The 27,430-nt window shown below is 43.4% G+C and overlaps 4 protein-coding genes and 1 long non-coding RNA gene across 9 annotated transcripts in view; 1 reads left to right on the top strand and 4 right to left on the bottom strand.

The window, feature by feature from the left end:
• Positions 1-2,540: 2,540 nt before the first annotated feature.
• On the bottom strand, positions 2,541-5,656 carry kxd1 (KxDL motif containing 1). Its single transcript, XM_060061363.1, has 5 exons — positions 5,327-5,656; positions 5,096-5,197; positions 3,357-3,509; positions 3,226-3,272; positions 2,541-3,135 (listed from the first exon to the last, which is right to left on the bottom strand). The coding sequence occupies exons 2-5, from the start codon at positions 5,191-5,193 to the stop codon at positions 2,867-2,869; spliced, it is 567 nt and encodes a 188-aa protein (XP_059917346.1). The 5' UTR covers positions 5,194-5,197; positions 5,327-5,656; the 3' UTR covers positions 2,541-2,866.
• A 4,781-nt stretch (positions 5,657-10,437) lies between these two features.
• Positions 10,438-15,327, bottom strand: LOC132464790 (SIN3-HDAC complex-associated factor-like). 2 transcript variants are annotated; one of them, XM_060061364.1, is made up of 6 exons: positions 15,148-15,327; positions 13,530-13,657; positions 13,337-13,436; positions 13,057-13,180; positions 12,724-12,874; positions 10,438-11,286 (listed from the first exon to the last, which is right to left on the bottom strand). In XM_060061364.1, exons 2-6 carry the CDS (start codon positions 13,655-13,657, stop codon positions 10,926-10,928), a joined length of 864 nt encoding a protein of 287 aa, XP_059917347.1. In that variant the 5' UTR covers positions 15,148-15,327; the 3' UTR covers positions 10,438-10,925. The 2 variants fall into 2 exon arrangements, with proteins under 2 accessions (XP_059917347.1, XP_059917348.1); XM_060061365.1 differs by lacking the exon at positions 15,148-15,327 and adding an exon at positions 14,861-15,005.
• On the top strand, positions 13,656-15,142 carry LOC132464791 (uncharacterized). Its single transcript, XR_009527347.1, has 2 exons — positions 13,656-14,449; positions 14,912-15,142. It is a non-coding gene; the product is annotated as an uncharacterized LOC132464791 (long non-coding RNA).
• Positions 15,328-16,581: 1,254 nt separating the features above from the next.
• Positions 16,582-27,430, bottom strand: part of LOC132464792 (DENN domain-containing protein 5B-like) — a 42,684-nt gene continuing 31,835 nt past the window's right edge. For both annotated transcript variants that reach the window (XM_060061367.1, XM_060061366.1), the window contains exons 16-21: positions 26,008-26,126; positions 24,173-24,360; positions 23,794-23,876; positions 23,123-23,249; positions 19,095-19,266; positions 16,582-17,606 (exon numbers count right to left, since the gene is read on the bottom strand). In XM_060061367.1, the coding sequence (XP_059917350.1) occupies positions 17,423-17,606; positions 19,095-19,266; positions 23,123-23,249; positions 23,794-23,876; positions 24,173-24,360; positions 26,008-26,126 (873 nt within the window). In that variant the 3' untranslated portion in view covers positions 16,582-17,422. The remainder of the gene's footprint in view (positions 17,607-19,094; positions 19,267-23,122; positions 23,250-23,793; positions 23,877-24,172; positions 24,361-26,007; positions 26,127-27,430) is intronic.
• On the bottom strand, positions 17,613-19,086 carry LOC132464793 (uncharacterized). Of its 3 annotated transcripts, none has more exons than XM_060061369.1 (3): positions 18,442-19,086; positions 18,010-18,387; positions 17,614-17,955 (listed from the first exon to the last, which is right to left on the bottom strand). In XM_060061369.1, exons 1-3 carry the CDS (start codon positions 18,812-18,814, stop codon positions 17,687-17,689), a joined length of 1,020 nt encoding a protein of 339 aa, XP_059917352.1. In that variant the 5' UTR covers positions 18,815-19,086; the 3' UTR covers positions 17,614-17,686. The 3 variants fall into 3 exon arrangements, with proteins under 3 accessions (XP_059917351.1, XP_059917352.1, XP_059917353.1); XM_060061370.1 differs by having other exon boundaries at positions 18,010-18,090; positions 18,145-19,086; XM_060061368.1 differs by having other exon boundaries at positions 17,613-17,955; positions 18,010-19,086.

The following is a 27,430-nucleotide window of genomic DNA, read 5'->3' on the forward strand; positions in this document are numbered from 1 at the left end:
CCAGACGGAGCCGGCGGATCCGGTGCCCGAAACCGCATATTTCTGAAACCATGTCCCAGGGTGGTTTCAAATATATCCGGACCTATGCGGTTTCGTGGGATTCGTGTGGACGCCTGAAACGCAAACGATGACGTCATTGCCCCCCACCAGCTGTGCGATGTCAGAGATGCGTTGACATTTTTTTTATTTGTATACTTTTTGTAGCTTTAAATACAGCCCCATTGATAAATTGAATTACTAACTGTACATTAAAAATCATTTCTGCTCAATTTATAAGGTTGAATCTCCCCGTGACTCAGGAGCGTCGCTAGCAATTGAAGACATTCGGGGCTGCAGCCCAGAAGTTAGTCATTTTAAAATGGGGTTCAGGGGTTTCTCCCCCGAGAAATTTTGAAAAACGGGCTGATGAAATATGCAATTGTAACGTAGTTTGAGGACGAAAGGAAAGACCAATCGTCATGTCTGACTCACGTCGGGGCAGGCCTACTGAGTAGGTTAATGTTTACGTTAAGGATAGGAAAGTGCACCACATACACCAGCAGACAAAATGAGGCATTAGAAAAGCCTGTAGCCAAATAAACACTGTCATGCGCCTACCCAATGAATTCAACCGGGTCGAATTCACTGCTGGTCTCCTGAATCTGTGCAAGCAGCACTAAACAGCAATATCGACCTGAACATTTTGCAACAAATGATTCTAAATCTGCCCATAAATGTACACGTCAGAATTTTGCGGTTTTCACTGGCTTTCACTGTAGCCAGTGAAAACCGCAAAATCTGCCAGTTGTCAAATTTGCTCAACAAAATGTTAAACTTCAATAATTGTCAGTCAATAGTCAACTTATATAGTCCATTTATTGAAGCTCTCAACAGCATAACCATATGGGAAAACACAGCACACGCAAAGTACATCCATGTAATCAGCCGTTCAAAGCATGAATGTATGACAACTGGATGGCAGGGGTTGCGAACAAGGATTACACCGCAGGGGGAACATGAGAGTCCCAGCTCGCCGCATACTTATAGTTGCAGTGAGCTCTCCTTGAACCACAGGGCCATGGCGCTGACATACTGCCTGTGAGTGGACAGGGTGTGCTCGTCTGTCAGGTTGGCCACCAACGCCATGTCATCAGCGTATTTAAATAGTTTTAGTCCATTGATCGTAGGATCATAGGAAAGAGAATTGGTGACAAGGCACATCCCTGTGGGACTCCTGTATTTAAAAGGGTGTTGGTAGATGTCCCACCATGCACTCTCACATGCTGGGGTCTGTTCATTAAGAACTCGTTAATCCAAAGCATCAGTGTTGGGTTGACTTGTAGCTGCTGAAGGCGATGTAGAAGTGTGTTGATATTTACTGTGTTGAAGGCTGACGAAAGATCCATGAATAGAATCCTGACAAAGGAGTGTTGGGAGTCAAGGTGCCTTGTCACATTGTCCAGGAGAGCTAGACTGGCATCCTCCACACCCCGTCTTGGTTTATAGGGGTGATATATAGAGGTGAGTGCCACAGGTCGGGAATCGTTCAGGGCTTTGGCATTAGGCTTTTTAGGAACAGGAATGATGGTAGTCTCCTTCCATGCCTTGGGAACAAAGCTGGCATCCAGAAATAGATGAAAGAGTTGTGTCATCACACCACCTAGCTGGGTTGCACACTCCTTTAATATCCGTCCCTTCAGCCCGTCTGGTCCGGGTGCTTTTGTAGACTGGAGACGGTTAAGATTGAAACAACCCTCTTCTCCTCTACACAGATGGATTCAGAGGGGTAGTTGTATGTGACCCCATCCTCCACAGAATCAGTGCTGTTAAATCTGGCATTGAAGGTGTTGCAAACTTGAAACTGATCCTAAGTTCTGTTTAGTTATGACTGGTTTTTATCGGATAAAAAAAACCAGGAACATGCATAAGCGTGAGCGTCATCACTGGCGAGCCGTCTCGTTATCAACAGGAGAGTGAACGCGCCTATATGCCCTGTCATAGGCCCCATTTGTAAGTAATTTCGTTGTTGTCATAGGCCCTGTGTAAGTAATTCCTTATAAAATAAATGTGACATCATGAAACAAATGTAATTATTTCAGAATATCGACAATTTATGTATAATGCCTTATTTATTTCGTACCCATATATCTACAAAATTGTTATTCATTTAATTTAGACTCAAATGGCAATCAATACTCTTTGATGTAACAACCAAGGACTGGACGTGTATTGTGGGCAGAGAGGCTTCTAGAACAGAATAGAGGACATCTAGATAAGGCCATGGCGGGTCTGGTTGAGCGGATGTGTGGAGCTCCCTAGACAGCCGTCCATGTTGAATGTTGGCGTTCGAGAGAGGGTTTGGCTTCTCGAATACTTTAAGGGTTAAACGCCCGGGTGTCTGATGTGTCCCTCATTATAATGCTCAGACACAACGACGGTACTAGAGAAGTAACAGAATGACGCTGTGCAACCTTTGGGTTCACTGCAATACTGGAGCATTGGGACATATGTAGTTCAAATTCCAGGTGAAAGAGTTGGTTCTCTTACACTTTGACCAGGTGTTAATATTATTAATATTATTTTTATTCATTCATTAACAGTTCAACAATCGTACAGCTATCACCAAACATGACTCATCGGTATTGTTGTGTCCATTCCCAAATGTCTTTTATCATTCAAGGGCAGGATGTTTTTCAGTCATCACTCTTACAATGTGTTCTGGTTAACTGAGCAATTTCCCACAAGGAGGAAAATGTTTAGAATTTGTTTCATATTTACAAAATATCTCCATTTCAAAGTTTTGGCAAGCAGCAAAAATTGGAGTAAACTTAGGAGGGTGAACTACCATGACCGATTGTTCAATAAACAGACCCGGGCCAGGGCGGGGTCACTCCACTGGGGCAGAGTCGGGCCCCTCATCCCTCAGGCCTGCGGTCTCCTGGATGTCAGAGGTGGGGGTGTCCACGGGCCCCTGGGAGAGGTCCTCAGAGCACCTGCTGGCGGCGGGCGACAGGGCGTCGGGGCTTGTGTCACATGACTCTGAGCTGTGCTCAGAGGGTGCTGTGGACGTGGTGTTTATCGTCATGGTTACGCTGGGGTCCAGCATAGGATCAAACTCGTCATCGTCGTTGTCTAAAACAGGTGGCTCATGGATATCTGGGGAAATACAAATATTTAAATGCGTATTGAGATAAAATAGTCATCATCCATCTGGTGAAGATAAGCGTCATACAAATGCAAACTCACTGCTGAAAGCGTCAGGGTGCTGTTTACCAATCTTGCCCTTCAGCATCCTGGAAGGACAGAGAATCAACTCCATAAGAAATACACAGGGGAGTGAATCAGTGACATTATGTGTGTTTGGGTGAGCGTGTCACCTAATTCTCCTGAAGATGCTGTCCAGATCTTTCTTCATCTCTACCAGGGTGCGAGTATGCACCAAGAAATGCTCATTCATCTGCTGCAGCCGGACGTTGGACAGGCCGTTGAAATTGATCAGCATCTCATTGGTCTTCTCAAACCGGTCAAGCCTGTTTTGAAGAAGAACAAATGTTGTCACTAAACACCAAGTGTCCTATACACCAACACTTCTGCAAAGTCATATTTACTGTTATACTTATCACCTTTGTACTTTAAATGATTATCTTTTATTGATTATCCTTTCAAACCAATTAATGCAAATAAAGCCCTTTGAAGGGCGGTTTTGTTTGAGGTGTTCTATATTAATTATCTGAAAGGCACATTAAAAGGTAGGATAATCAATTTATTATAGAAGCGTCAAATTCTGCCTAAATAAATTGAGTGGATAAAAATGACTACCATTAGAATTGAGTAGCAAGAAGTGGTGAGGCTGCAGATTACAGCAAACAGCCACCCCACTCTTTTCAACAACTACGGTGGCCAGTACTGGCCTGTTTTGTGTACGATGCGTGTAGGTATTTCCGTTTTGAGAAAATGTTAACATTAATTTTGGAGGGCATGAGATAGTTTAACCGATCACAATTGGCTATCTTAGTCATCATTGGTCACTGTACGTGTTATAGGACAGGACAGAAGTAAGCATATTTATTTTTCTCAACCACGGTCCTCTTTTTGCATCCGTAGTGGTAACCTACAATCATAGACCTGCTATAATTATCGCTATTGGTTATATGTATTGATAAATAATCTCGATAGCAGTAGGCATTACGAGCCAGTTTTTACTTGCACTGCTGTTCATGAATATAGGTTTCTCTTCATGTGCACTGCTTTCTCCCAGAGTGGGGTACCCTACTTTGAGTTGTCCAACAGCGAAACTACCTCAAAAACGATCATTTCCAAAACATGGATTTATTAAAGAATGCAACAATTAATCATCGTCATCGTCTTCTTGGCAGTGGTTGACTGCGGCGCCCGATAGAGGGTTAAGCTTGAACACTTATGGTATAACGCCACAGTGTGTATGGATATGCGGAGGAAAACACAAAAATATATAAATAATATTATATATAAATATAATGTGACCATGGGCATGGACGCTGGTTCTAAGTGCTGAAAAGGATCCTGGGAATGGTCAAACTATTATTAGTTAAACCTTCTAGCGTAGCGCCCTCCTGGGTCCTTTGCGGCAGTGACATTAGTGAGGGGCAATGGTTGTAGTAGGTATGGTTGGGTGGTTGGAAGAATCTGCCACCACCATTGAGACGTTTAGGTTGGTTTGTTAATATGCGTTTCTGTCTTCAGCCTGTGGGGTTAACAAAAAGTCAGTTCTCCTAGTCGAGCGGTGTATGGTTAACGGTTGAAAACTCCCATGCGGTTCCTTCTCGTGTGTGTGTGTGTGTGTGTGTGTGTGTGTGTGTGTGTGTGTGTGTATATATATATATATATACATATACATATACATATACACACACACACACACACACACACACACATACACACATACATACATACATACATATATATATATATTAGCGTTCGAGCTGAAACAAGGGGTTTAAGTTACTCACACTTGAAGTGAGGGATGGAATTTCTTTGTTTGACTTTCAAAATCTAGATTGCTCTTGCTGGTTTTTCCCAACTGCCAACCCTACCTTTACACCTTTTATTCAAACATGGACCAGAAGATGATACTAACATGTGTCTTTGAGCCTGGATGATGGCATTAACATCCTCGGAGTTGACCATGCTCAGCATCCTGTCGCAGAACACCCCGGAGGCCGTGGGCTCCGTCATGATCCTGACAACGACAATGTGGGGTTATCTTAATCCATGTGTGCTAAACATGTAGAACGTTAAACGGATGACGCATAAATGCATTTATAAACAGGGAATAAAATCGCACCAATTTAAGCAAGATAATCCATACCTTTGAGTTGCATACGATGATAACTTAGTACAGGTTGGTTCCGATTATCTTCAATATGATGTTTTAAAGAGACTTCTAACAGTCCAAGAGGTCTGTTGGCTAGCTCGTCATGCTCCAGGGACGTGTTCTTTAGGTCAGTGCAGCTTACTGTACAAACAAGCACTGGCCATCTAAAATTGGTCTGTAGTATAAAATAAAAGTAATAATTGGGTTAACTTAATAAAACGCAAAAATACTTCCGTGTTTGCCGAATAATAAAAGGTCACATGATAACTTCCGGTAGGATGGATCTCAGCCAGCGTTAACGTCACCCACGTGACCCAACGTCGCCCACGTGACTCAACGCTGCCCACGTGACCCAACGTCAACCACATGACCCAACGTCAAGGCTGCGTTACAGGCGCGTTCTCTCTCCTGATTACCACGGACCTATTAGTTGATAACCATGGATTAACCAACTATTAAAGAAAGGACAGCGGACTAAAAAATGGCCGCCCATTCATTCCTATAGATATATATAGAACACTCGTCCTCTATCTAGGGCTTAAAGGGGACTTATTATACCACCAGGTGTGAGTGTGATTAGCCTTACAAGCCGTTTCGAAAATCGGCCTAATATGACATCACTAGTGGGTGTGTCCACCTAGATCTGTGCTGGATAGATCTATCTACCAGCCTACCCAGTGGACTGAAGTAAACATTGCTCATCTATCCAGCACAGATCTAGGTGGACACACCCACTAGTGATGTCATATTAGGCCGATTTTCGAAACGGCTTGTAAGGCTAATCACACTCACACCTGGTGGTATAATAAGTCCCCTTTAAAGGGCTTTACTCGATGTCTCGTCCGCGCTGCTGATCAATGGGGTCGAACGTCTGCACTGGCGGCCATCTTGCCACAGTCAGCTGCTCACCCATAACATTGTGTTGGTTGTGGTACATGTACTTTTTAAATAACCATAACTTGCTAAATTTTCCACCGATTTTCAAACGGTTTGACATAAACGTCAGAGATGTAGTTATGACACTGCTTATGAAGAATTATGTTAGGTTCTAAAAAAAATTATTAATGTTCTAAAATAGGTACACGGTTATAAACACGTCAATAACGTTTGTAAGAAACCAAACCGTTTGTAAATCCATCAAGATTTCAGCGAGATAAGAGAATTAAGGTATGGCCACACCAAACGCATTACACGCGTGACATACGCAGCTAAATGAGCCCCCCCAAAACTTATTTTCCCCCGCTATTTTTCTTTTGTTCAACAAACATGGCTGAGATTCCCACAATTGCTGCACTGTATTTTTTGTGGGAGTCCGAGGAAAGTAGGAAGCCCAAACGCTGCCGTGTTTGGGTGCATGACATCCTCCGTAGGCAATCATAGCTGGGTGAGTTTCACCACCTCCTCCAGGAACTCCGCCTGGATGACGGCCGGTTCCAGCGGTATTTTAGGTTGACTGGGGCCATGTTCGATTACCTGTTCTTTCTGCTTCTGTGCGTCCTCCATTTCTCTGCCGGTGACGTCGGGACAAGCTCAACGCTGATTAGCTATCCTGGCTAAGCGTCACGCGTAGGAGCGTAAGAAGTTAAACTTCGCGCGTAGGTGCGTTAGGTGCGTAAAAATGCGGCTAACGCGCCTAGTTTTAGGTGGACACGCCCACTAGTGATGTCATATGGGGCAGATTTTCGAAACAGCTTGTAAGGCTAATCACACCTGGTGGTATAATGTCCCCTTTAAAAACGCTTGTTCGGCCTTCGGTTCGGTCTACGAAGGCCACACCTTCATAGACCGCGTTCTTCGAAGGATACTTCCCCTGAATTGAGACACAGCCAATGAAGAAGGCTCGCCAGTGATGACGCTCACGCTTACGGGTGTTCCCGACAGCAACCGTTCATGTGCATTTGAGAGTCAGGACACAGTCGGTCGGGAACCTAAAAGTTCACAGCAGGGTTTTTTCTATCCAATAAATACCAGTCAGAACTAAACAGAACTTAGTAGGATCAGCTTCAAGTTTGCATGCCTTTATTTCCTTGATGCCTATCACCTACTATCCTTTTGCTTTTATTTAAGCACATACAGTATTGCACTGTATGGAAGGCAACACTCGCCCGAGCTGGTTTACCAGTATACAACGTTTAAAACTGAGCAAAGTCGATGCCATCAGACGTTAACAACGTCAATCAATAGTAATGTATGTGATATGATGGTTGATTCTTTTATATTGACTAAAACGTTTATGTTCCGCAAATTCAATAGTAAACCATACGTCACCAACGGCAACTCTGGGGTCATGGTACCTTCAAAAGAGTCTGAGTTTCCGGGAATTTTGGAGGTTGGGACCTTAAGATCGGAGGAAATCGCCTTAAACACTGTTAAGTCTGAGATTTCCCTCAGAACTTTATGCGGAAGTAGAGAAACCTGAGCCGCCGAGTTGATGTCACAACAATGGCTGCCCATTTAATTGATAGACTAAAGTGAACTTGCAAGTGAGCAAGCACTAAGAGGCGAACTTAACACCCATTTTAACATTTGCATTACGATACATTATAGCTTACAATTATAAACATCAACTGATAAATTCTCCCTCATGTTCAACCATCGCAAGCAGTCCTAATAAGTGATTCATGTGATTCAGCAAAGCAGCGCAAATAGGTCCCTGCGGGTATCCATACTTGTTGTTGTTATGAAGTCTAGTCTCACTAACGATATGTTTTTCCGGTTTAATGTCATAGCCTACGTCCTACGAACGTTTGCTGAACACTCTTATTTCGGAAGAAGGGAAGGCTTACGTAAAGACACGTAAGAGCTTCTGAACCTCCGAGCTGCTTTGAAGGCGGCCTCTATCCAGATGAGCCATTGTCAGCTAAACCAGTCTATAACGCATTACGCGTATTTCTTTCACGCAAACACTGACACATGTCCACAGATAGAAGTTGGACTGGGTGTACAACTGATTTAATGAGACAAAAATAAGAATAGATTGTTCAGAAACGGTATTAGCACCAGCATTCACCACTGTTGATATGCGAGTCAGCCATCTTGGATGCTGAGGTCGGGGATGTTCAGACTTCAGGGACAGGGGGCATCAGGGAACGGACAGACCGACTTCGAATTGTTTGAACCTGACCGGGGTTCTCACACTCGTCCACAGCTATGTAGGGATATAATTATTACAAATATTATTACAAATATAATATTCTAACATTATCGAAAGGATCCCTACAGAGAAATAAAACAGAATTCTTCTATCTTTTGCTCTATTACGGTCTGATATTGTGCACAACCAAATATCGTTCAATGAGAAGTCTCGTGAGAGATTTTGCAAGAACAAGATGGAGTGAACGTGAGTGACAGCTGGAGAGGAGAGGTGTTTCAGACTACAGAAAACTGAGCTTCGATGGGATATCATACTTTCATCATACCTTTGCTTCTATCCAATTCATTGCTCCAGTCTTCCCTTAAGGAGCCTACAGTAATGCATTCCTTATTTTCACTATTATGACTGACCCTTTTTATATTTAGCATTTATGATTTCATGCAATAAATCTGCTTTAAACTTGTTATTTCAAACTGTAGGTCTATGTGGTTTATGGAGTCTAGTGTGGCCATATAAATGCATTGATATATAGCCTATGATGTGTATGGCTAGTGGCTTATTTTCAGATTTGAGTATTTGAGCATTTCTAATTAAATTCAGACCGTATTTTTTTCCAAATTCCAAATTCCTTTATTAAGGAATAAAGTAAAAAATTACATGATGTATAAAAAATACAAAAATGCTTTTTCTAACTAAGGTTTAGTAAATGCATAGCTGCAGTACATGCAAGTAGCGTGAATATCTCAGAATACAACTATTCTACCATTTATATCATTCAATAAAGTTATTACTAGGCTGAAAGAGTAGAGTAAAGCTGGTTGGAATCTGACTGTATCGACATCATACAGTAACAGGAAGATCACAGAATAAGTTAGGTTGCACAAAACTCAACCGTCAAGATAATAAATACATGACCAACATTTCATACATATTGAGAACTTGAGTAATTCAAGGTAGCAATGAAATACTACAGTACAATACTGAGTATTGTATAATGAGAATTACACGCAATCATTGGGAGATGCATAAAAAACAAGGTATTTGATAAAGAATGAGTTTATGAATCACCCTTCTACCTGGGGATGATGTCATATGAATAAATATAAATAAATAAATAACAGAAAATAAACAAACCGTACACCCCCCCCCCCCCCCCCCCCCCTCCTCCTATGTACACAATGTGACCCTCTATTCCCAACCAAACACGGGTGGAATTCCACAGTAGTGTTAAAATACCATTATAGACAGAAAACCACCAGGATAAGCACAAAGTGTCCAAAACATCCTGTATTGATTTAACATTGAGTGAATTGAAATGTGCTTTGGCTTTAATTTGAGATATATATATATATATGAATATATATATCATCCCAACATTTTGTGGTGTATTAGGCAATAGCATAGCATATGAATTGTATAAAGTCTTCTCTCCATGAATGTTCTATGATTGATGTAAACTGATATTGGTATTGCTGAATAAGAAAGGATTGGTTATTGGTATTCTCTGTCGTATTGTAGAATTGGGTTGTTAGTTAGGGTACAAAGAAGTTTTTTGGGCTTTAAAAAAAAAAATACATATAAAAATAATTTCGAACCTTAAATGATCCCACATACTTATTTTTTAAGTAATACAAAAATGTACTTCCTCTAAGGCCATGCACTTGAACAGAATCCTCATGCATTGGTTCAGCGGTTTCGACAAGAAGAGGGCATCCACTGCTCATGCTGAATGCCCTGTGGGTTGCAGAGGCCACCAGCCCCTGGGCTGGTAATGGTCTCACCAACTCAGGTCTGTGATGCGACATCAAGGCTTGTGTATTTGCGGCGGCACTGTGAACAGCCCTAATTCCAATGACATCAACATACAAAAATACTCTATTCTACAAACAAACAGGAAGAAAACTTGTGTGAATGTGTGTTAGATACTAACTAAAAGGCTTTTTACAGGCATGCCATCTGAAAACATGCCTATTGAACAATAGGTATTAAACACAAGGAATAGGGACATCTGATATAAAATATGACGGACGCACCATACATCTGCCACAGAACCATTTGAGATTCTGTTTTTTTTTTTTTTTTTTTTAAATCGCTTTTGCCCACCCTCTACTTTCCTAAAGCATGGATTAATAGCATTTTTAACATTTCCATTGTACCAGCAAAGTAAAGTTTCAGCATTTGGTCGGAGGTAGCACCAGGATGACGATGCTCGACCAGGACGGGAAGAATAGTTCATATAAAGAATCAATGGTTGAGATAAGGAAAAATTCAATAACTTACACATCAACAATATAGATCAACAAACAAATGGTGAAAACATGACTAAGAAATAACGTTTTCAGCTGCCCAGCGACTAAAGGCCAACTGTGGTGACTTCTCTGTAAGTGCTGAACCAAAGAAGCATCCCAAGATGTCCTCAAAAAATGTGCACTAAGGGGCTCCTAAATCACCAACTCCTGCTCCTCCCTGCTCCTCCTCCGGTTGACTGAAGGGGGGAGGTTAAACGGCAGCAAGGAGCAGCTGCATGGTGCCGGTGTTCAGCTCATCCTCCTTCACCACCACCACCTCCTCCTTCACCACCACCACCTCCTCCTCCAACGCCCCTTTCAACACCTCCTCCAAACCATCCTTGGGCATGGATCTTTCTGCAGTAACCTCGCTCACTGACGCCTCCTCCACGTCCACCTCCTCCTCCTCCTCCTCCTCCTCCTCCTCGTCCTCCAGGTACCCCGCCCCCGCCCCCTGCGGTGCGGGGGGCGTCGGCCGCTGCTGCTTACGGCAGCAGGGTTTGAAGAGGTGGGGGTCGATCAGCACCTCCCCAAAACGACCCTTGTAGATGATTCCGCAGCACACCTTTTGTCTAAAAGAGCCACAGCAGATGTTATTATTAAACCTTGTTGTTTTGTTTTCACCTGCAGAAAGTCCCTTAAGAGTAGACGCCTAGCGAATTAAACAGCCTAGAATAAATGGGGACGAAATTGACGATGTAACTGCACAAAAGAGAAACCTATATTAAAGTAACGCATGGCAAGTAAACATTGACATAACAGATAGACATAATTATAGGTCTTTGAATGTATGATACTTAACCCCTATAGAGGCAATCATGGTGACTATGACAAAGATTGTCCCTGCGTTCCGATACCAATACTACCATACTATTTAGCATGTCTCAATGCATAGTATGGAACATGCAGTATGCCAAATATACCAGGATGTTTTACTACATCTGGTCGCATTTTGCAGGATGCAAGCCAGCATGCTTTGGGCTCTTCTGCCCCAAAATGCTCTGCAGCAGAAGATATGTGGGTGGCACTACAGGTGTGCTAATCAGTGACATCATCTGTAATTTGTCCCAAATGTATGCATATGCAACAACACATACTTTTGTCAGGGTAGCTGCAGTACGTACTACAAGTAGGAAGAAAAAGTATGCGATCTTGAACGTAGCCAGTGCCAGTCTGACTGTTAAGTTGTCATTCTCCACCTGTCCACAAGATGTCTTTAGACGTTCCACTTGCTTCACAGATCCTACCACTCCCATCTGCAATCACTTCATTGCCCTCCACTGAGCATCCCTGTCCATCTCCCCCCCCCAGCTCATTCCCTGAACCCTCTCTCCCCAGATACAAAAGTCAACTTCCTTGAGTGTGCTTTATTAAATCATTTTTGCTATATTCCCCAAGTTCTCGTCTGCATTTTGGTCCTATCCCTGTCCTATCCCTCCTGTCCCTCAGAGTCCTGTCTCTCAGAGTCCTGTCTCTCAGAGTCCTGTCTCTCAGAGTCCTGTCTCTTTGGGTCCTATCCCTCAGAGTCGTGTCTCTCAGAGTCCGGTCTCTTTGGGTCCTGTCTCTCAGAGTCCTGTCTCTTTGGGTCCTGTCTCTTTGGGTCCTGTCTCTCAGAGTCGTGTCTCTCAGAGTCGTGTCTCTTTGGGTCCTATCCCTCAGAGTCCTGTCTCTCTGGGTCCTGTCTCTTTTTTTGGTGGTGTCTCTTTGGGTCCTGTCCCTCAGAGTCCTGTCTCTTTGGGTCCTGTCTCTTTGGGTCCTGTCCCTCAGAGTCCTGTCTCTTTGGGTCCTGTCCCTCAGAGTCCTGTCTCTTTGGGTCCTGTCCCTCAGAGTCCTGTCTCTTTGGGTCCTGTCCCCCTACTAGCACCAGTCGTGACAGATAGCTGATGCCGCAAGAAAGCTGGGAGATTTCCCAATTTGCAACTCGTGCGGGTGGTGTACGAGGCATCTGGAACACACCATAAGCCAACATCTGGCCCCCAGTGAACCAAGCATGGAGGCATGACACCCACCTCTTCCAGTAGGTCAGGTCCAGGAAGGAGAAGACCGGGGGCTGGCTGGACCCGGGGCCGATGTCCGTGTCTGAGCCCTCGTCAGACAGGTTGCTGTAGCTGGGGGACTGGGCGGGGGAGGTGCTGGAGGTAGTGCTGTGGGCGTCCGAGTCTGGATAAAAGCGGTGAGAGCAATGAGTAAGACTGAGATTGATTATAATAACTGTTTCCCATTAAAACAAGAAAAGTGTCCTTGTTATTTAAATTTGCCTAAATGTATATCATAAGTAAATATTAATTCAATTATGAATAATAATAATAATAATTCCTCATTAATAGCGTTGAGGTGCTTACTGTTTCTCTTCAGCTCCTTCTGCAGCCTGCTGATCTGTCTGGGCCGGGCCTTCTTCAACAGGGACTTGGTCTTCTTGGGCCTGGAGGAGATCTTGAGGCTGGGGCCTCCTCTGGCGTCGACCACCTGACCAGCACGGTTCACAGGGAATTATTAGTTTTAATAAAAACAAATATAAAGGCAATATTATTAGACAGAAAATACAGACTACGTAATAGCACCCAAACTGATATTACCGATATCGTGTTGAGTAATGTTTTTTGTTGTTAAAATAAGGCTTACATGGTTCCAGTTCTTCTTCGAACCAACAGGCAGCTTCTTCCACCGTTTCACCAGCAGCACGCAGGCGTTACAGATATCTCCCGTCCTACTCTCACTCAGCCTGCAGAGGGTGAGGGTGCATTCATTAGTAAAGATGATCCTTGAGTTCTGTAGCGATATTCCCACGTCAAATTTTACGTCACATGCTTCTTACCCGAAGCAGCTCGTGAAGTCCTTCTCGTAGCGCCTGCTGTCAGTGAAGCGCGAGCTGGACGACTTGGCGCGGCAGATGCAACATCCGTCCAGACTTCGGTACATCTTCGGCTTATGGAAGCCGAACATCTGCCCACAAACAGACATGAGGCCATTTACAAATAAGTTATTTTCAGCTTTCTGAATGAGTACGATTGTGGGATACATAACAGTAGCCTCACTGAAGGTAAACATGAGAGGCTAATCGATGAGCACTAAATGAGGTAAGTATATGAGGTAAGTAGGTCAGCAGTCAGATAGGCCGACTCTAATACCTAAAACACAAGCAGAAAACCCTGATAAAACGTTCATGTTTTAATACATAAGAGGAGCATTGAGGCCGTGTTCAGAGAGCTGCAGGTCGGGGAGCTGAGTGGTCGGACCGTCTCGATGTGTTGCTAGGCAAACTAACTCTTCTGAAGCACATGTGTTCCCGAACTGCGGCAAACGGCGAGCCGCGCCCCCCGACGCCTCACCAAGGGGGGCCCGGACCCCGACAGCAAGGCGGCGGATACAGTACGTGACGTCACTCAACATGGCAACACACGGAGGTGTGGACAGTGATGCGATGTTTTTAAGATCCCAATTATTCAAAGTTAACCATGCAATTAATCGAAAAACCAACAAAAGTAGTGCGTGTTATCTATTCAAGACAATGAACACTGTAGTTTAGGAAATACCAGCTTTATGCCGAACGAAGTGTGAATATAACGCCCACCTCGCGAGGCAGCGTGGCCCGCGAGATGCTGCTGCGCGCCCATTTTACGACCTGCTCCACGAGCCTCCGAGAAGAGCCCTATGAACGGCATTACAATCACAAATAAACCACGAGCCTCCTTTACATTCAGATATAACATACACAACGACTCATCTGATGTGGAGGTAAAACCTAAACCTATAGTATCGTCGTGTAACTTGATATTCACTCTTTGTTATTCCATACCGCGTCACGGTGACAGTCGACAACTACGTGCGCACCAAGTTTTACTAAATATTGTCCAGATGTTGAACGCGTAAATAGTTACTTGCATGCTCGGGAAACTAGTTTGAATTAATTCGGTCAAAAATGGTCTATCTTAATAATGAGTTGTGGGAAGCGCCTATCCCGCACTGGTGGGCGTGAGAGACAACTTACTAACCCTAACCCAGCCTGTCTGGGGAGGGTTTAGTGATCTACAGCCCAGTTGAGCCTCCATGAAGGGTTCCACGATAATATAGGCTACTTTGGACCACAATAGCCTGATATTGTTAGGTTGTTTAGAGGAAAGATAATTCAATACATGAACACATTACCTTTGCCCTTTGATCAGCGCCCAATAACAACAGTCCTGTTTACTACTTCAGACCCTCTGATGGATGCCCATCAGCCCGTCGCACCGACGAAACACGGAAAGTCTTCAAAATGTTGCACCTTGTGCATGTTCTGGTTCATAACTGGTTCACTTATCTCTAAATGGGCGATGGTTCCCAGCACCCTCGAATCTGCTTTTGAATAACAACCTAAATGTAAACAGTATACTCCAAAATCCCGCCAAGGTTTAAACATTTAATTGCAAAATAAACCTTTTAACATTACTCACCTTGTTGCAAATGCCTGAAGTTATTCCGAATGTTTATTTTGTTAAGTCGTCGTTACAATGTCACTATTATGAAAACCAAGCCGCCTCACAAACCCGCTTCTTGTTGATGTCTCGTTTGTGTGGAGTTGTGGACATATTGCGCATGCGTCCCGTCCACGCCTCCATTTCAGATCGGAGGTCGGCGTTTCTTCAATCAAACCTATTTACATAAAGGGATGACGTTTCAGTGCGTCTGACTCTACTGCCCATATAAGGATGGAAACATTGCGCGGGAACAGGGGGCTCGGCTCTGGTTGCCATGGCGCGTTGAAGAATGTAAGCAAAGGGGCGGCGCTTGTGTTTTACTATGGCGTCCAGATGCCCCCTCGGTTCATCTCGTTTACTACGTGGAGAGAGTTCTAAGACCAGGGACCTTTAAAGACCCCACACCGGTCCACTCAGTTCTTGTGCTGACTCTAGAAAAAACGGATGTCAGGCAACCTGTTAGCTCAGCACAGCGTAAAAAGTACAAATGTATCTTTCTCTCTCTAACTCTATCTCTACACTACCGTTCAAAAGTTTGGGGTCAACCAGACAATTTCGGGTTTTCAGCTGTGTTTTTAGCTGTGCTAACATAATTGCATAAGGGTTTTCTAATCATCAATTAGCCTTTCAACAAGATTAGCTAAACTTAACATTGTACCATTAGAACGCAGATGGTTGCTGGAAATGGGCCTCTGTACACCTATGTAGATATTCTATAAAAAATCTGCAGTTTCCAGCTAGAATAGTCATTGACCACATTAACAATGTCTAGACTGTATTTCAGATTAATTTAATTGATGGAAAAAACTGCCAATCTTTATAAAATAATGACATTTCTAAGTGACCCAAAACTTTTGAATGGTAGTGTCTATATATAAATTGTAATAGAGACAGCATTTTTTTCCCAGTCATTTTGTCCTGTGATTCCTAATGGCCCACACATAATAGTATATTATTTACCAGTTTGTGCCAAATTGTATAAGTAGGCCTACATTTGGATAATGCTTCAAGCTATAGTTTCAATTTCACTAGTTGGAGAGTTTTTGTCTGTCTCTCTAGGTCTATCTAGTCTTTGTCTGTAGAGATGTGACATATGTTGGGAGATCTTAAATTCCCCAGAAATTTAGATATTTATTCAACCAGAGGAAACTTTTATAGGGAAATCTGCCCATTAGAACATGAGTGATATTTCTCACCTGGGATTAATAAAGTATGTCTATTATTTTAGGATCTGTGCCTCTCTAGATTAATTGTACGGCTCTGTAAGGGAGGACAGCTGGAAAAGATTACATTTTAGTCTAAAAAAAAATATATATATATTTGCCTGCCCTTTAGCCATGTGACAGGACTTGTCAACCAAAAACTGAAGTCATAGAGTAAACAGCAAAGAACACCAGTATTACCAGTAGCCATATGTCACATCAATTTATTCTTGCATCTCAACAATGCCTTTCATTAATATAGAAATAACTTATTGCTTACACTCATCTATAATTTAACAATAATAGGTGATCATTGAGAGTTAACGGTTACAGGACAATGCAATGACTTTCCCTCAATAGTTAAAACATTAAATAGTTCCCAAACAAGCTAAATGCAACTGCAACATGGTATTTCTAGTTCTTGTTGGAACCTGTATGCAAAGTCTCTATCTCTTACAGACAAAAACAATTAAACACAAACACAAGCATTATTCATGTAACACATTGTGCTAAGAGCTATACACCTCACTATAACATAAACCATACCGATACATAAAGCCACAACTCCTTTAGAGGTGAAGCAGAGAAGATGGTTCACAGTGAGGTTATTTTCGTACGTACCAGCTTAGTTTCCCTAACTTAGTCAGGGAATACATTTGAGCAGTTCAGTAACCCAGTATATAAACACCTAAACCTGGTGCCACCCTGAATGTGTCCAGTGCATTGCTTCAAGCCAGAGAAGATATAAAACAAAAATAAAACGTGGTATTGTTAGCGAACATGTCAAAGTAAAAAATAAATCAAAGCCCCAGAGATACCAATTTAGCCATGCAGGTACAAAAGTTGTGCAAACATTACAATTATCTGAGGAGGAGAGCAGGGATGCTGCACTAGGCGCTGCGAAGCCAGAATCACCATCTCCTCCCATTATCTTCTCTCTTATGTGGAATGGTGTTTAATAATACAGTTGAATCAGTTAATCTGCAGTCTTGGTGCGTTGGTCGTGGAGTACTCTCCGCTCCATGAGGCTCTTCTGGAAGGAGGAGGGGTCAGAGGGTGACCCCCCTGACCAGGGAGGCCTCCAGCGTGACGGTGAACCCGTGCAGCGTGTGCACGACGCGCGAGACGGAGTCCACAGCACTGCGGTCCCTGAGCAGGGCGCTCTCTTCGAACGTCCGCGGCGTCAGGGGACTCTCTGCCAGCAGGGGGAGCCACCGAGAGATCAGCCCGTCCCTGTGGAGCAAGCCAGCTGCTATTGGGGGGGGGGGGGTAAGGGGCGACCTCCCTGACCTCTAGCACTAAGTCCAAGACCTTCAACTACCATTACCAAAACCTATACCTAAACTAACCATCTCTAACCTAACACCTAAACTAACCATCTCTAACATAGCACCTAAACTAAACATCTCTGACCGAACACCTAAACTAACCATCTCTAACCTAACACCTAAACTAACCATCTCTAACCTAACACCTAATCTAACCATCGCTAACCTAACACCTAAACTAACCATCTCTAACCTAATACCTAAACTAACCATCTCTAACCTAATACCTAAACTAACCATGTCTAACATAATACCTAATCTAACCATGTCTAACATAATACCTAATCTAACCATCTCTAACCTAACACCTAAACTAACCATCTCTAACCTAACACCTAAACTAACCATCTCTAACACAGTACCTAAACTAACCATGTCTAACATAATACCTAAACTAACCATCTCTAACCTAACACCTAAACTAACCATCTCTAACCTAACACCTAATCTAACCATCTCTAACCTAACACCTAAACTAACCATCTCTAACACAGTACCTAAACTAACCATGTCTAACATAATACCTAAACTAACCATCTCTAACCTAACACCTAAACTAACCATCTCTAACCTAACACCTAATCTAACCATCGCTAACCTAACACCTAAACTAACCATCTCTAACCTAATACCTAAACTAACCATCTCTAACCTAATACCTAAACTAACCATGTCTAACATAATACCTAATCTAACCATGTCTAACATAATACCTAATCTAACCATCTCTAACCTAACACCTAAACTAACCATCTCTAACCTAACACCTAAACTAACCATCTCTAACACAGTACCTAAACTAACCATGTCTAACATAATACCTAAACTAACCATCTCTAACCTAACATCAAAACTAACCATCTCTAACCTAATACCTAAACTAACCATCTCTAACCTAACACCTAAACTAACCATCTCTAACCTAACACCTAAACTAACCATCTCTAACACAGTACCTAAACTAACCATGTCTAACATAATACCTAAACTAACCATCTCTAACCTAACACCTAAACTAACCATCTCTAACACAGTACCTAAACTAACCATGTCTAACATAATATCTAAACTAACCATCTCTAACCTAACACCTAAACTAACCATGTCTAACATAATACCTAAACTTCACCAAAACATATTTTGAGTCATTATTTAAAGTTGTTTCACTGGATTGTCTCGTTAGATAGCAGGCAGGCATAACATGGAAATGTCCTAATATAAGTTAACTAATTACCAACTGTTATTGATAAGGGGAATCCATACAGCTTTGTTAAATAAAGAAAACTTGACTTTGCATAATATGTAAAGTAAGAGCAAGTAAGAGCAGATTATTATACTGCGAAAATGATAACCTATATTGGGTTTGTAGTTTTAGGGTTGTGTGGCCATGTACCTGACTCCCAGGCACAGGAACAGCTGGAACTTCCCTTCCTTGCCCATGTTTCTGGGGGAGTCATTAATGGCATGCACGTAGTGGCATAGTGAGTCAGCAGGCATCCGCTGAGACTCAGAGCCTGGCAGGTCATCAGTTTGATCCACCGTATCCATGGAAACCACTGCCTTCTCTGTAGGGGGACAGCGTGGGCATGGTACTTATGTACTATGACACTGATGAGGACCCATGATACATTTATAAATGGTATTTTTGGTAATGGTAAATGGTATAAGTTTTTGCATTGCCAACTGTTCAGCAGTTTGTCCATTCTGGGCTGCTGTAGAAAGATGGCAGCAAAACATGGAAGAGAATCTACTCCCTAAGTAGACACAATGGGCGTATGCTAACTTCCAATGCTACATCAAAGAAACAAAGCTGCTAAGATTGACACAACTGACAACGGCAGCACCATGCTAGAACAGACCTGAGGTCTGTATGGACTCACGGCAACGCAGCCCACAAGATTCATGAATAACCTTGCACTGTGTGTCAAATAGATAAGAGGTGACAGCTATAACATAAGCATGATCACAAAAACGATAATATTAGAAACATATCCATTGATAGCGCAAAAATCTGAATTATTATGAGAATGGTGTCGATTACCTCGGCACCATTCTCGATGGTCGATTAAGACGCAAACAAATTTAAAACAGTTAAGTATCAAGAGGGGAGATTGTCAAGTTAAATTGGTTGGCGCCTCTATTATATTGTTTATGGTAGCAGGTAATCGACTTGTGTGGACTTCCTGGAAACATAAAACTACCTGTAAGGCACAGACTTAGAAAACAGTCTTTCGTAATAAACTCTGGCACGCTAACTAAGTTGTTGATGCTTCGTTTTATGTGTAGGGACCCTATTCATGGTACTGCAGAGTTTTGGTGCTATTTTGAGCAGTATTAGTGGTTAAAAATGCAGATTGGAAGCGTTCGGGAGGGCTTATTTGATTGGTACACACCCAATGTGTACTCAATATTGGCCAGAATTACACTTTAAATACTGAGATCTGATACGCATCTTTGAATGGATCAAACTAAAATACAAACACAACCTATATGAACCATTTCTCCCCTAGATAAAGACATATACAGATGGAATAGTGCCCAGCATTGAATGAGCCTCCAGGGTCACTCTCCTGTTGAGACCTCAGTGGTGGATGAGGCCCTCGGGCTGAGCTAATTACATGGCACACTCCCGCTCCGAAGTGAGCTCCACTTCTAACGAATATTGAGAAATTAAAGGTGACTTATTAGGAAAAACAACACTTTTTCTGGGATTTCTCTCTCTCCATCTCTGGTGCTGCCACATGCATACAAACCTTGAAATAAGTCTGTACATGCTTTTTTTAGTTAGATATGCATTTCTCAAAGTACCCTGCCTACAGTTTCCAGATGAGCGAGTCCGTTTCGGCGCCTGCTCTGACGAAGGAATAGGGCCCATTTGAATATGCCCACCCACTTCCCCATCCCCCTCCCATCAGAGCATAAATATGACTTTGTGGACCAGCGGACGAGCGCTGGGCATAGATGTTCGCGCATTTCAGAATTCAGAGATTCTGTACAAAAATAAATGTCGAATTTGTCAGTTTGCCATGTGTCTGCCACCGGAGCTCCGGCCTGACCCCCGGAGCGGAGCGGTCAGACTCCCGCCAGACCCCCAGAGCGGAGCGGTCAGACTCCCGCTGGACTCTCGGAGCTGACCTGCCGGCAGCTCCGCTCCGGTGGTCCGGCGGGAGCTTCGGCAGTTCAGCTCCAGGAGTACTATCCCTTTTTCCTTCATCTCGCGGTTCAATCTGGACCGCTTGGAGAGTCCAAGCCAATGTTCCTTTCCCCCAATTCCTTCTCAACCATGGCCGAGATAACCCCAACTACGAGTCTTTACTTGTTGTGGAAGTACCAGAGACGTCAGACACAGTCTTTCTGATTCATAATACCATCATACTATGTTTACTTGTTGGAAAAACATCATAATATGTCACCTTTAATAATAAAATATATAGCCACCGGCAGGGATATAGACCTTTGGCGCAGCTTGTCAAGCTTACATACATAAATCATAAGGTCATCGTGCTTCACGCTGCTCAGCCAATCAAAGAAATGGTTTACAGAGTGGGGAAAGGAGCAGGTCATTGTGGGAAAAGGCGGGTCATTGTGGAAAGGCTTGCTAGAGAGGGGGAGGATCAGAGAGGAGCGAAACAGTAGAGATGACAACTGGTCGTGCTCCAAGATAGGAAAAGATGACTCCAAAAATCAAGCTTTCAGGGTGAATGGACCCGCTGCGAGGGGTGACCAAGCCCGTCTCATTTGTTCAGGGACCTGAAGTGAAGCGCCACTTTGACACAAAGCACGGGTATTTTGAGCAAACATACACAATGTAGTCAGAGGTGAGGAAACGAAAAGTAACCGACCTCAGACCCCAGTATGATCGGCCCGCCAGAATACGCTTCCATTCATTACGAGCAACGTCCAAACCATGTTCACTAAAGGTAGCATGGCTTTTGGGTCAACCGAAAAAGCCATTTACTGACGGGGTCGCTGTCAAGGAGTGAATGAATGCTGCGCTGAAACATTGCTTTACTGTGTGAGTTGTGTGAGAAAATCAAGCAAGTCCCAATGTCTGCTCAAACAACGTCAAGAAGGCTGAAGGACGTCCTGCGCAGGGAAAAGATACAGTAAGTACCAACGTAGCGATAAGCAGCTACATGAGGACGGCTTTACTCCCTTCCAGGTAGGGTTCAAGTAACTGGCAGGGCAAGCAAAGCCCATTTGTCTCACTCAAATGTGTTAAGGGGGAGTGAGTGGGAAAGATTGTCTTTAGACCAGTGTTATAAGTTTTGTATTTGATTAAAATAATAAAAGCACTTTGTTTAAAGAACAACAACAAAAAACCTTTAAATGTTACTTTTTTAGTAAACAGTTGTAATACAGTACTGTTATTCATGATTAGGCTGCTTATTTATTTTACTTCATGTTTATTGCTTCATGTCTTCATTTGTAATGAAAATGTGCAATAAATATTGTTGAAATGCTATTGAAATGTTCTACCTTTTTATTACATACATACATAACTACATATACCCCTGAATCATAGCGAGAGTAACTACATATCCCCCTGAGTCATAGTGAGAGTAACTACACATCCCCTGAGTCATAGCAGAGTAACTACATATCCCCTGAGTCATAGCAGAGTAACTACATATCCCCTGAGTCATAGCAGAGTAACTACATATCCCCTGAGTCATAGCAGAGTAACTACATATCCCCTGAGTCATAGCAGAGTAACTACATATCCCCTGAGTCATAGCAGAGTAACTACATATCCCCTGAGTCATAGCAGAGTAACTACATATCCCCTGAGTCATAGCAGAGTAACTACATATCCCCTGAGTCATAGCAGAGTAACTACATATCCCCTGAGTCATAGCAGAGTAACTACATATCCCCTGAGTCATAGCAGAGTTAGACATTGGAATGGTCACACCTTTGCTCTGCGAACATTGGATTGGCTGGACCTCTTTGAACGCTAATTGGGTAACCTGCTCTAGTGTTATACAATTATTACAATTATGCACTTGTTTTTTTATGATTAGTAATGATCACTTAGAATTTGACAGGAAACATGAGGTTCCCATTGTTGATAACATGGGATTAGTATGACTTCACCTGTTCCAGGTCCTTGCTATTGTTATAGCTAGTTTAAAAAAGTATCAATTAAAATCCACAAACCAATGGCATCCCAGACACACTGGGAGACCAGAGCAGCCTGGACCTTTGGTGTCATTTTATAGTGTTGTATCGATATCAATGTAAATACAATTAATTTTTTTATTTGAGTTACTATTTATTATTTTGTGACTTGATCCATAATTTTCTATACTATTTTACATCTTTTGTGTTGTTTTCTTTACTGAATTAAAATAACCTCAAATTGTCCGTAATTCTGTAAACCCATGCAAGAATAAATAAGAAACACATTCACACCCTTACCCACAAAGTCCCAAACGAACACATTCCTCTGGAAGAGGCGGTTGGAGCGGAGGCCATGGAGGAAGAACTTGTGCAACGCCTGCACCAGCCCCCCCTCCCCACACAGCAGCACCGTCAGGTTCTCCCTCTGGAAGAAGAACACACACTCTAATTTAATTACAAATTAACAGAATTTCTCTCTTAAGATAAGTCTAGTTTCATTCTTTCAATTGTTCTTTTCAAACTGCTTGTACATTAATCAGTAATGTAGGATTATGAACTGGTCTGCAGAAGGTCTGCCTGGGGGCTCCTAAAGCCCACACTACAAGGAGAACATCAGGAGGAACGGCTTCAGCCCAAACCAGGGTCCAGCCGATCCACGGGGACACAGGAGGTCCAAGGCCCTCCGCTCCTCAAGCATCAGGAACTCATTCTTCCCTCACTACACTCTTCTTTTATGTAGTATAACTGAGGTCCACATTTGCATTGCCACTGATCAAATAAAGGTTCAGATGGTGTTAAAGGGATCTGATTGGCTGAGGGTTTGGAGGCCCCAATGGCCGTAGGAATGCAACATTCTCCCTCGGTCCTAAAAGGCGCTTCGGATAAAAGTTTCCACAGTAGGTCCTAACATATATCATACTTTACATGCTGACGTCTTAAGTGGACTCTGAATGTTCCTGCTTTAATACCTCCTGCTCAGGCTTGTGGAAGTGCTTCACCAGGTTGTTGGCCGCCTCTCTCATCTCCTCCTGGACCTCAGTGGACAGGATCTCTGTTCATCAATGGGAAGAGGGATGGAACAAAGGAGACACAGAGGGGAGTTAGACGGTACAAGTAGCGTCACATTTCACGACAGTAAGATAACAAGAACTGGCTAAGATGCGCCACTTTCTGCAGAGGACCTGTAGGCATCCTGGAGTCAGAAGGATACCTGCTTATTGTTGAATCTCCTCTTTACAATTCATTGTAAGTCGCTGTGGGTTAAAGCTGCTGCTACAGAGCTAACAGCTTGCGGAGGTACTGCTAGCCAGTGTTCTCCAACGCGTGCTCTGCTCTCAGGGTACGTACTGCTGCGTCCTCCGAGGGATCCTAAGACCGCCTGCACAGCCTGAGGCGGAGAACCCAATTCAGCTGGAGTTGTCCCGGACAATTTCCCAGAATCCTCCTCTGCTCCCGGGGACACCAGCTGACCAATCAGAACCCTCTCCAAGCTTCCGTCCCCCACGCCCTTGCCCAGCCATCGGCCACAGGGGAACCTGGAGCGAAAATAAATACATTAATTTATCGTCTACCACTAAGCATTTAGCCTATAGTTTGTTAAGACCCGTGATACATTTTTGACATTGTCAATGTCGAGTTGTAAAACAGACATGATTTTGGTTTTAATGTTAGGCCCCGGCCGCTCTCTCCAATACAGCCCACAAAGGAACACATCCACAGAGGAAAATAGTGTCCGCGCTTTAGGCAGTGTAATCATTCAGAATTCTGAGTGTAGCGCAACAGTTCAATGAATTGAGAGGGTAAGTGCAGGAGAGGGTAGGTGTAGGAGAGGGTAGGTGTAGGAGAGGGTAAGTGTAGGAGAGGGTAAGTGCAGGAGAGGGTAAGTGCAGGAGAGGGTAAGTGCAGGAGAGGGTAAGTGTAGGAGAGGGTAAGTGTAGGAGAGGGTGTTCCAGCCGAAAGCAGCGTAAGCCTCAAGTCACGGGGATGCTCCCAGCTCACCGACCCTGTTGTTCTGAGAGCCCTGTAATAACGTGGAGCTGTGCTGAACACGCCTGCACAGCAGGAGGGGGAGATGAACATATCGTGGATTCATATCTCGGAATAGACAATGTCAACAGGTCACCCGGGTCTGAACAAATCAGCAAAATCATTTCAGAACATTTCCCAATATCAAAAGATCAAAGCCAAGGGCAGGAGGAGCAGAAGGCTCTGAAATAGAAAGGCAGAAATATCTTTAACAGATATAATATGAACGGTATTAAGAAAACAATGATCTTTTATTTGACATTGTCCGCTTGAAGCTTTAATTGCCAAGAAACACGCTATACTGTAGAATTGACTTGAAATTGAAAAACGACCAGAAGTAAAGTGAGCTTCAGATCAGTGGGGATGAGGAGGAGTGGAGGAGGAACAAGATAATAAAGTGACAAATACTAGAACTTTGTGTGTAAATGCACCATTATCTTATTTCCCACAGATCAACAAGCTAAAATGAATATGGGCTTTATAAAAACACAGTTTGTACCGGAAAATTAGCCCATCAGGAAGCTTTATGTAGAATCAGTCAATGTTTGGTAACAACATTTGAACCAGATTCTAAGAAAACTACATAACCTCCTTAAAGGACACAAGTTGAAGTATGCCTCTGTTTCTAGACCACTAGCACATAACAAATGTTTAGGTTTACATAAAACATGTGCCCTAAATTACACAACTTTTGGTTGGGCATCAATAGGCATTTTTACACTGCCAAGCTGGTTCGGTTTAATTGCATTTACATCAAAATGAAACCCCCAATATGTGTTGGGTCCGAGGGGGTAAATTAGGGTTACGAAATCCAGCCGGTTTATTACCTCGGCCAGTGTAAATGCGCGGACCATGCTGGGAAAAAGCTGGGCATAAGACGGGCCTATTTGTAAAACGTTTGATGATGAGGAGTTAAGACGTAGGCCTACGGATTATGTAACTTCGTGGACATCAAACATAAAAGGATGGGAAGCCCTGTAGTCCACCCAGTGGTCCGCCGTCCCAACTCCCCTCTGACTAACCCTTTACAGCTTGAACCGGTCCAACATGTCGCACACACGCTCCCAACACAGCTCCCAACCCAGCCTGAATACCCAGGATGTGCTGCCTGACCAGCTGAACAGCCAGGGAAACAACATGAGCAGAGGACTACTTACTTGTAAGTGTGTCCAGTGACCTCGTTGTAGACGACCACACACTCGATGAAGCACTTGGCCAGCAGGCCGCCGCTATCCTGCCCCAGCTGCAGGGTGCTGAGGCGGCCCAGATTCTGACACTGAGAGAGAGGCAGCTTTAGACCACTTTACTACTGCTACTACTGTCATTATCAGGTCATGCCTGGAGCTGAGCACCTTGATGGAACCACTTCATTAATATAGCATGAACGCATTTATATAGATTCATTTGACAAAAAATATCAAAAATAGGGATGTCCCGATACCACTGTTTCACTTCTGATACCGATACCGCAGCTTTGGCTAGCTGTCGATACCGATATCAGTCCGATACTTTGTTTTACTCCTGAACGAATAATAATAATAAAAAAATACATGGAAGCACTTTGCTCATGACTGCCAATAATCCAAAATACATTAAAACATCTCACTAAAGAAAAGTTGAATGGCTTAAATCAAATGAAAAGGTTTGAACAGAGTTCAAATGTAAGTAAACAAGGTAAACCTGCACACATTTAAAAATAATTTGGATGTAGATAGCATGACGTGAAGAACATCGTTAGCCTTTAGCTTCTACCGTAGGTAGGCTACATCGGATTATGTAAGAAGCAGCTAGCCTCTAGCCATATAAACGCCCACACCCAAACGCCCGATATATAATAATCATATTTCCAATCGATCAATCATTTTAATAGATTGGACGTCTGCGTCTTCCGACATGGTTTGCTTTTGTGATCGCAAAGCTTGGTGAACACAACAGTTGTGATCCGCTCTTGCCCAAGCTGGAGTGTCTGACGTGACTGTGTGATCGCACACGGCAACAGCCGAGGTGAGCCGTGCAGCAGCCAGGCCAGGTTTCTTCTTTACGGTTGAATTATTGCCAAACTGCTGACATGACTGTTCAACAAGTAGCTCTCATGCGCTAGCTCTCATGCGCGCGCGCCTAATTGGCGACTATTGTTGTTATCACGTGCAACGCTGCGCGGATCGGATCATATTTATTTCTCCCCTCCGATATCCGATCCAACGTAATGGGCCAATATCGGACCGATGCCGTGGATCGGATCGGGACATCCCTACGCCTCGTTTCCACATACGTATATTTTTCGTATCCGTGCTTCCGTAAATTTACGGAAGGAGTCGCTAGTGTTTTACGTACGGGCATGAATTTATTTACGGACAAAAGATGTTTGGAGAAATCAGCGGATTGCTTACTCCGGGTAGGAAATTAGTGCCCAAATGAAGGAGTTCAAGTACCTCGGGGTCTTGTTCGCGAGTGAGGGTACTATGGAGCGTGAGATTGGCCGGAGAATCGGAGCAGCGGGGGCGGTATTGCGTTCGCTTTACCACACCGTTGTGACGAAAAGAGAGCTGAGCCGCAAGGCAAAGCTCTCGATCTACCGGT

The sequence above is a fragment of the Gadus macrocephalus genome, chromosome 9 (assembly GCF_031168955.1).
Source record: "Gadus macrocephalus chromosome 9, ASM3116895v1".
Taxonomy (NCBI): Eukaryota; Metazoa; Chordata; class Actinopteri; order Gadiformes; family Gadidae; genus Gadus; species Gadus macrocephalus.

Coding starts and splice junctions, on each gene's coding strand:
- LOC132464790 (XM_060061364.1), bottom strand. CDS start 13,657: ATGTTCGGCTTCCATAAGCCGAAGATGTACCGAAGTCTGGACGGATGT. Junction 13,181..13,336: donor CGAAGAAGAACTGGAACCAT/GTAAGCCTTATT, acceptor CGTGCTGGTCAG/GTGGTCGACGCCAGAGGAGG. Junction 12,875..13,056: donor GAAGGAGCTGAAGAGAAACA/GTAAGCACCTCA, acceptor GCTTTTATCCAG/ACTCGGACGCCCACAGCACT.
- kxd1 (XM_060061363.1), bottom strand. CDS start 5,193: ATGACGGAGCCCACGGCCTCCGGGGTGTTCTGCGACAGGATGCTGAGC. Junction 3,510..5,095: donor ATCCAGGCTCAAAGACACAT/GTTAGTATCATC, acceptor TCTTCAAAACAG/GCTTGACCGGTTTGAGAAGA. Junction 3,136..3,225: donor GCACCCTGACGCTTTCAGCA/GTGAGTTTGCAT, acceptor GTATTTCCCCAG/ATATCCATGAGCCACCTGTT.
- LOC132464793 (XM_060061368.1), bottom strand. CDS start 18,814: ATGTTAGACATGGTTAGTTTAGGTGTTAGGTTAGAGATGGTTAGTTTA. Junction 17,956..18,009: donor GTTAGAGATGGTTAGTTTAG/GTGTTAGGTTAG, acceptor TGGTTAGATTAG/GTATTATGTTAGACATGGTT.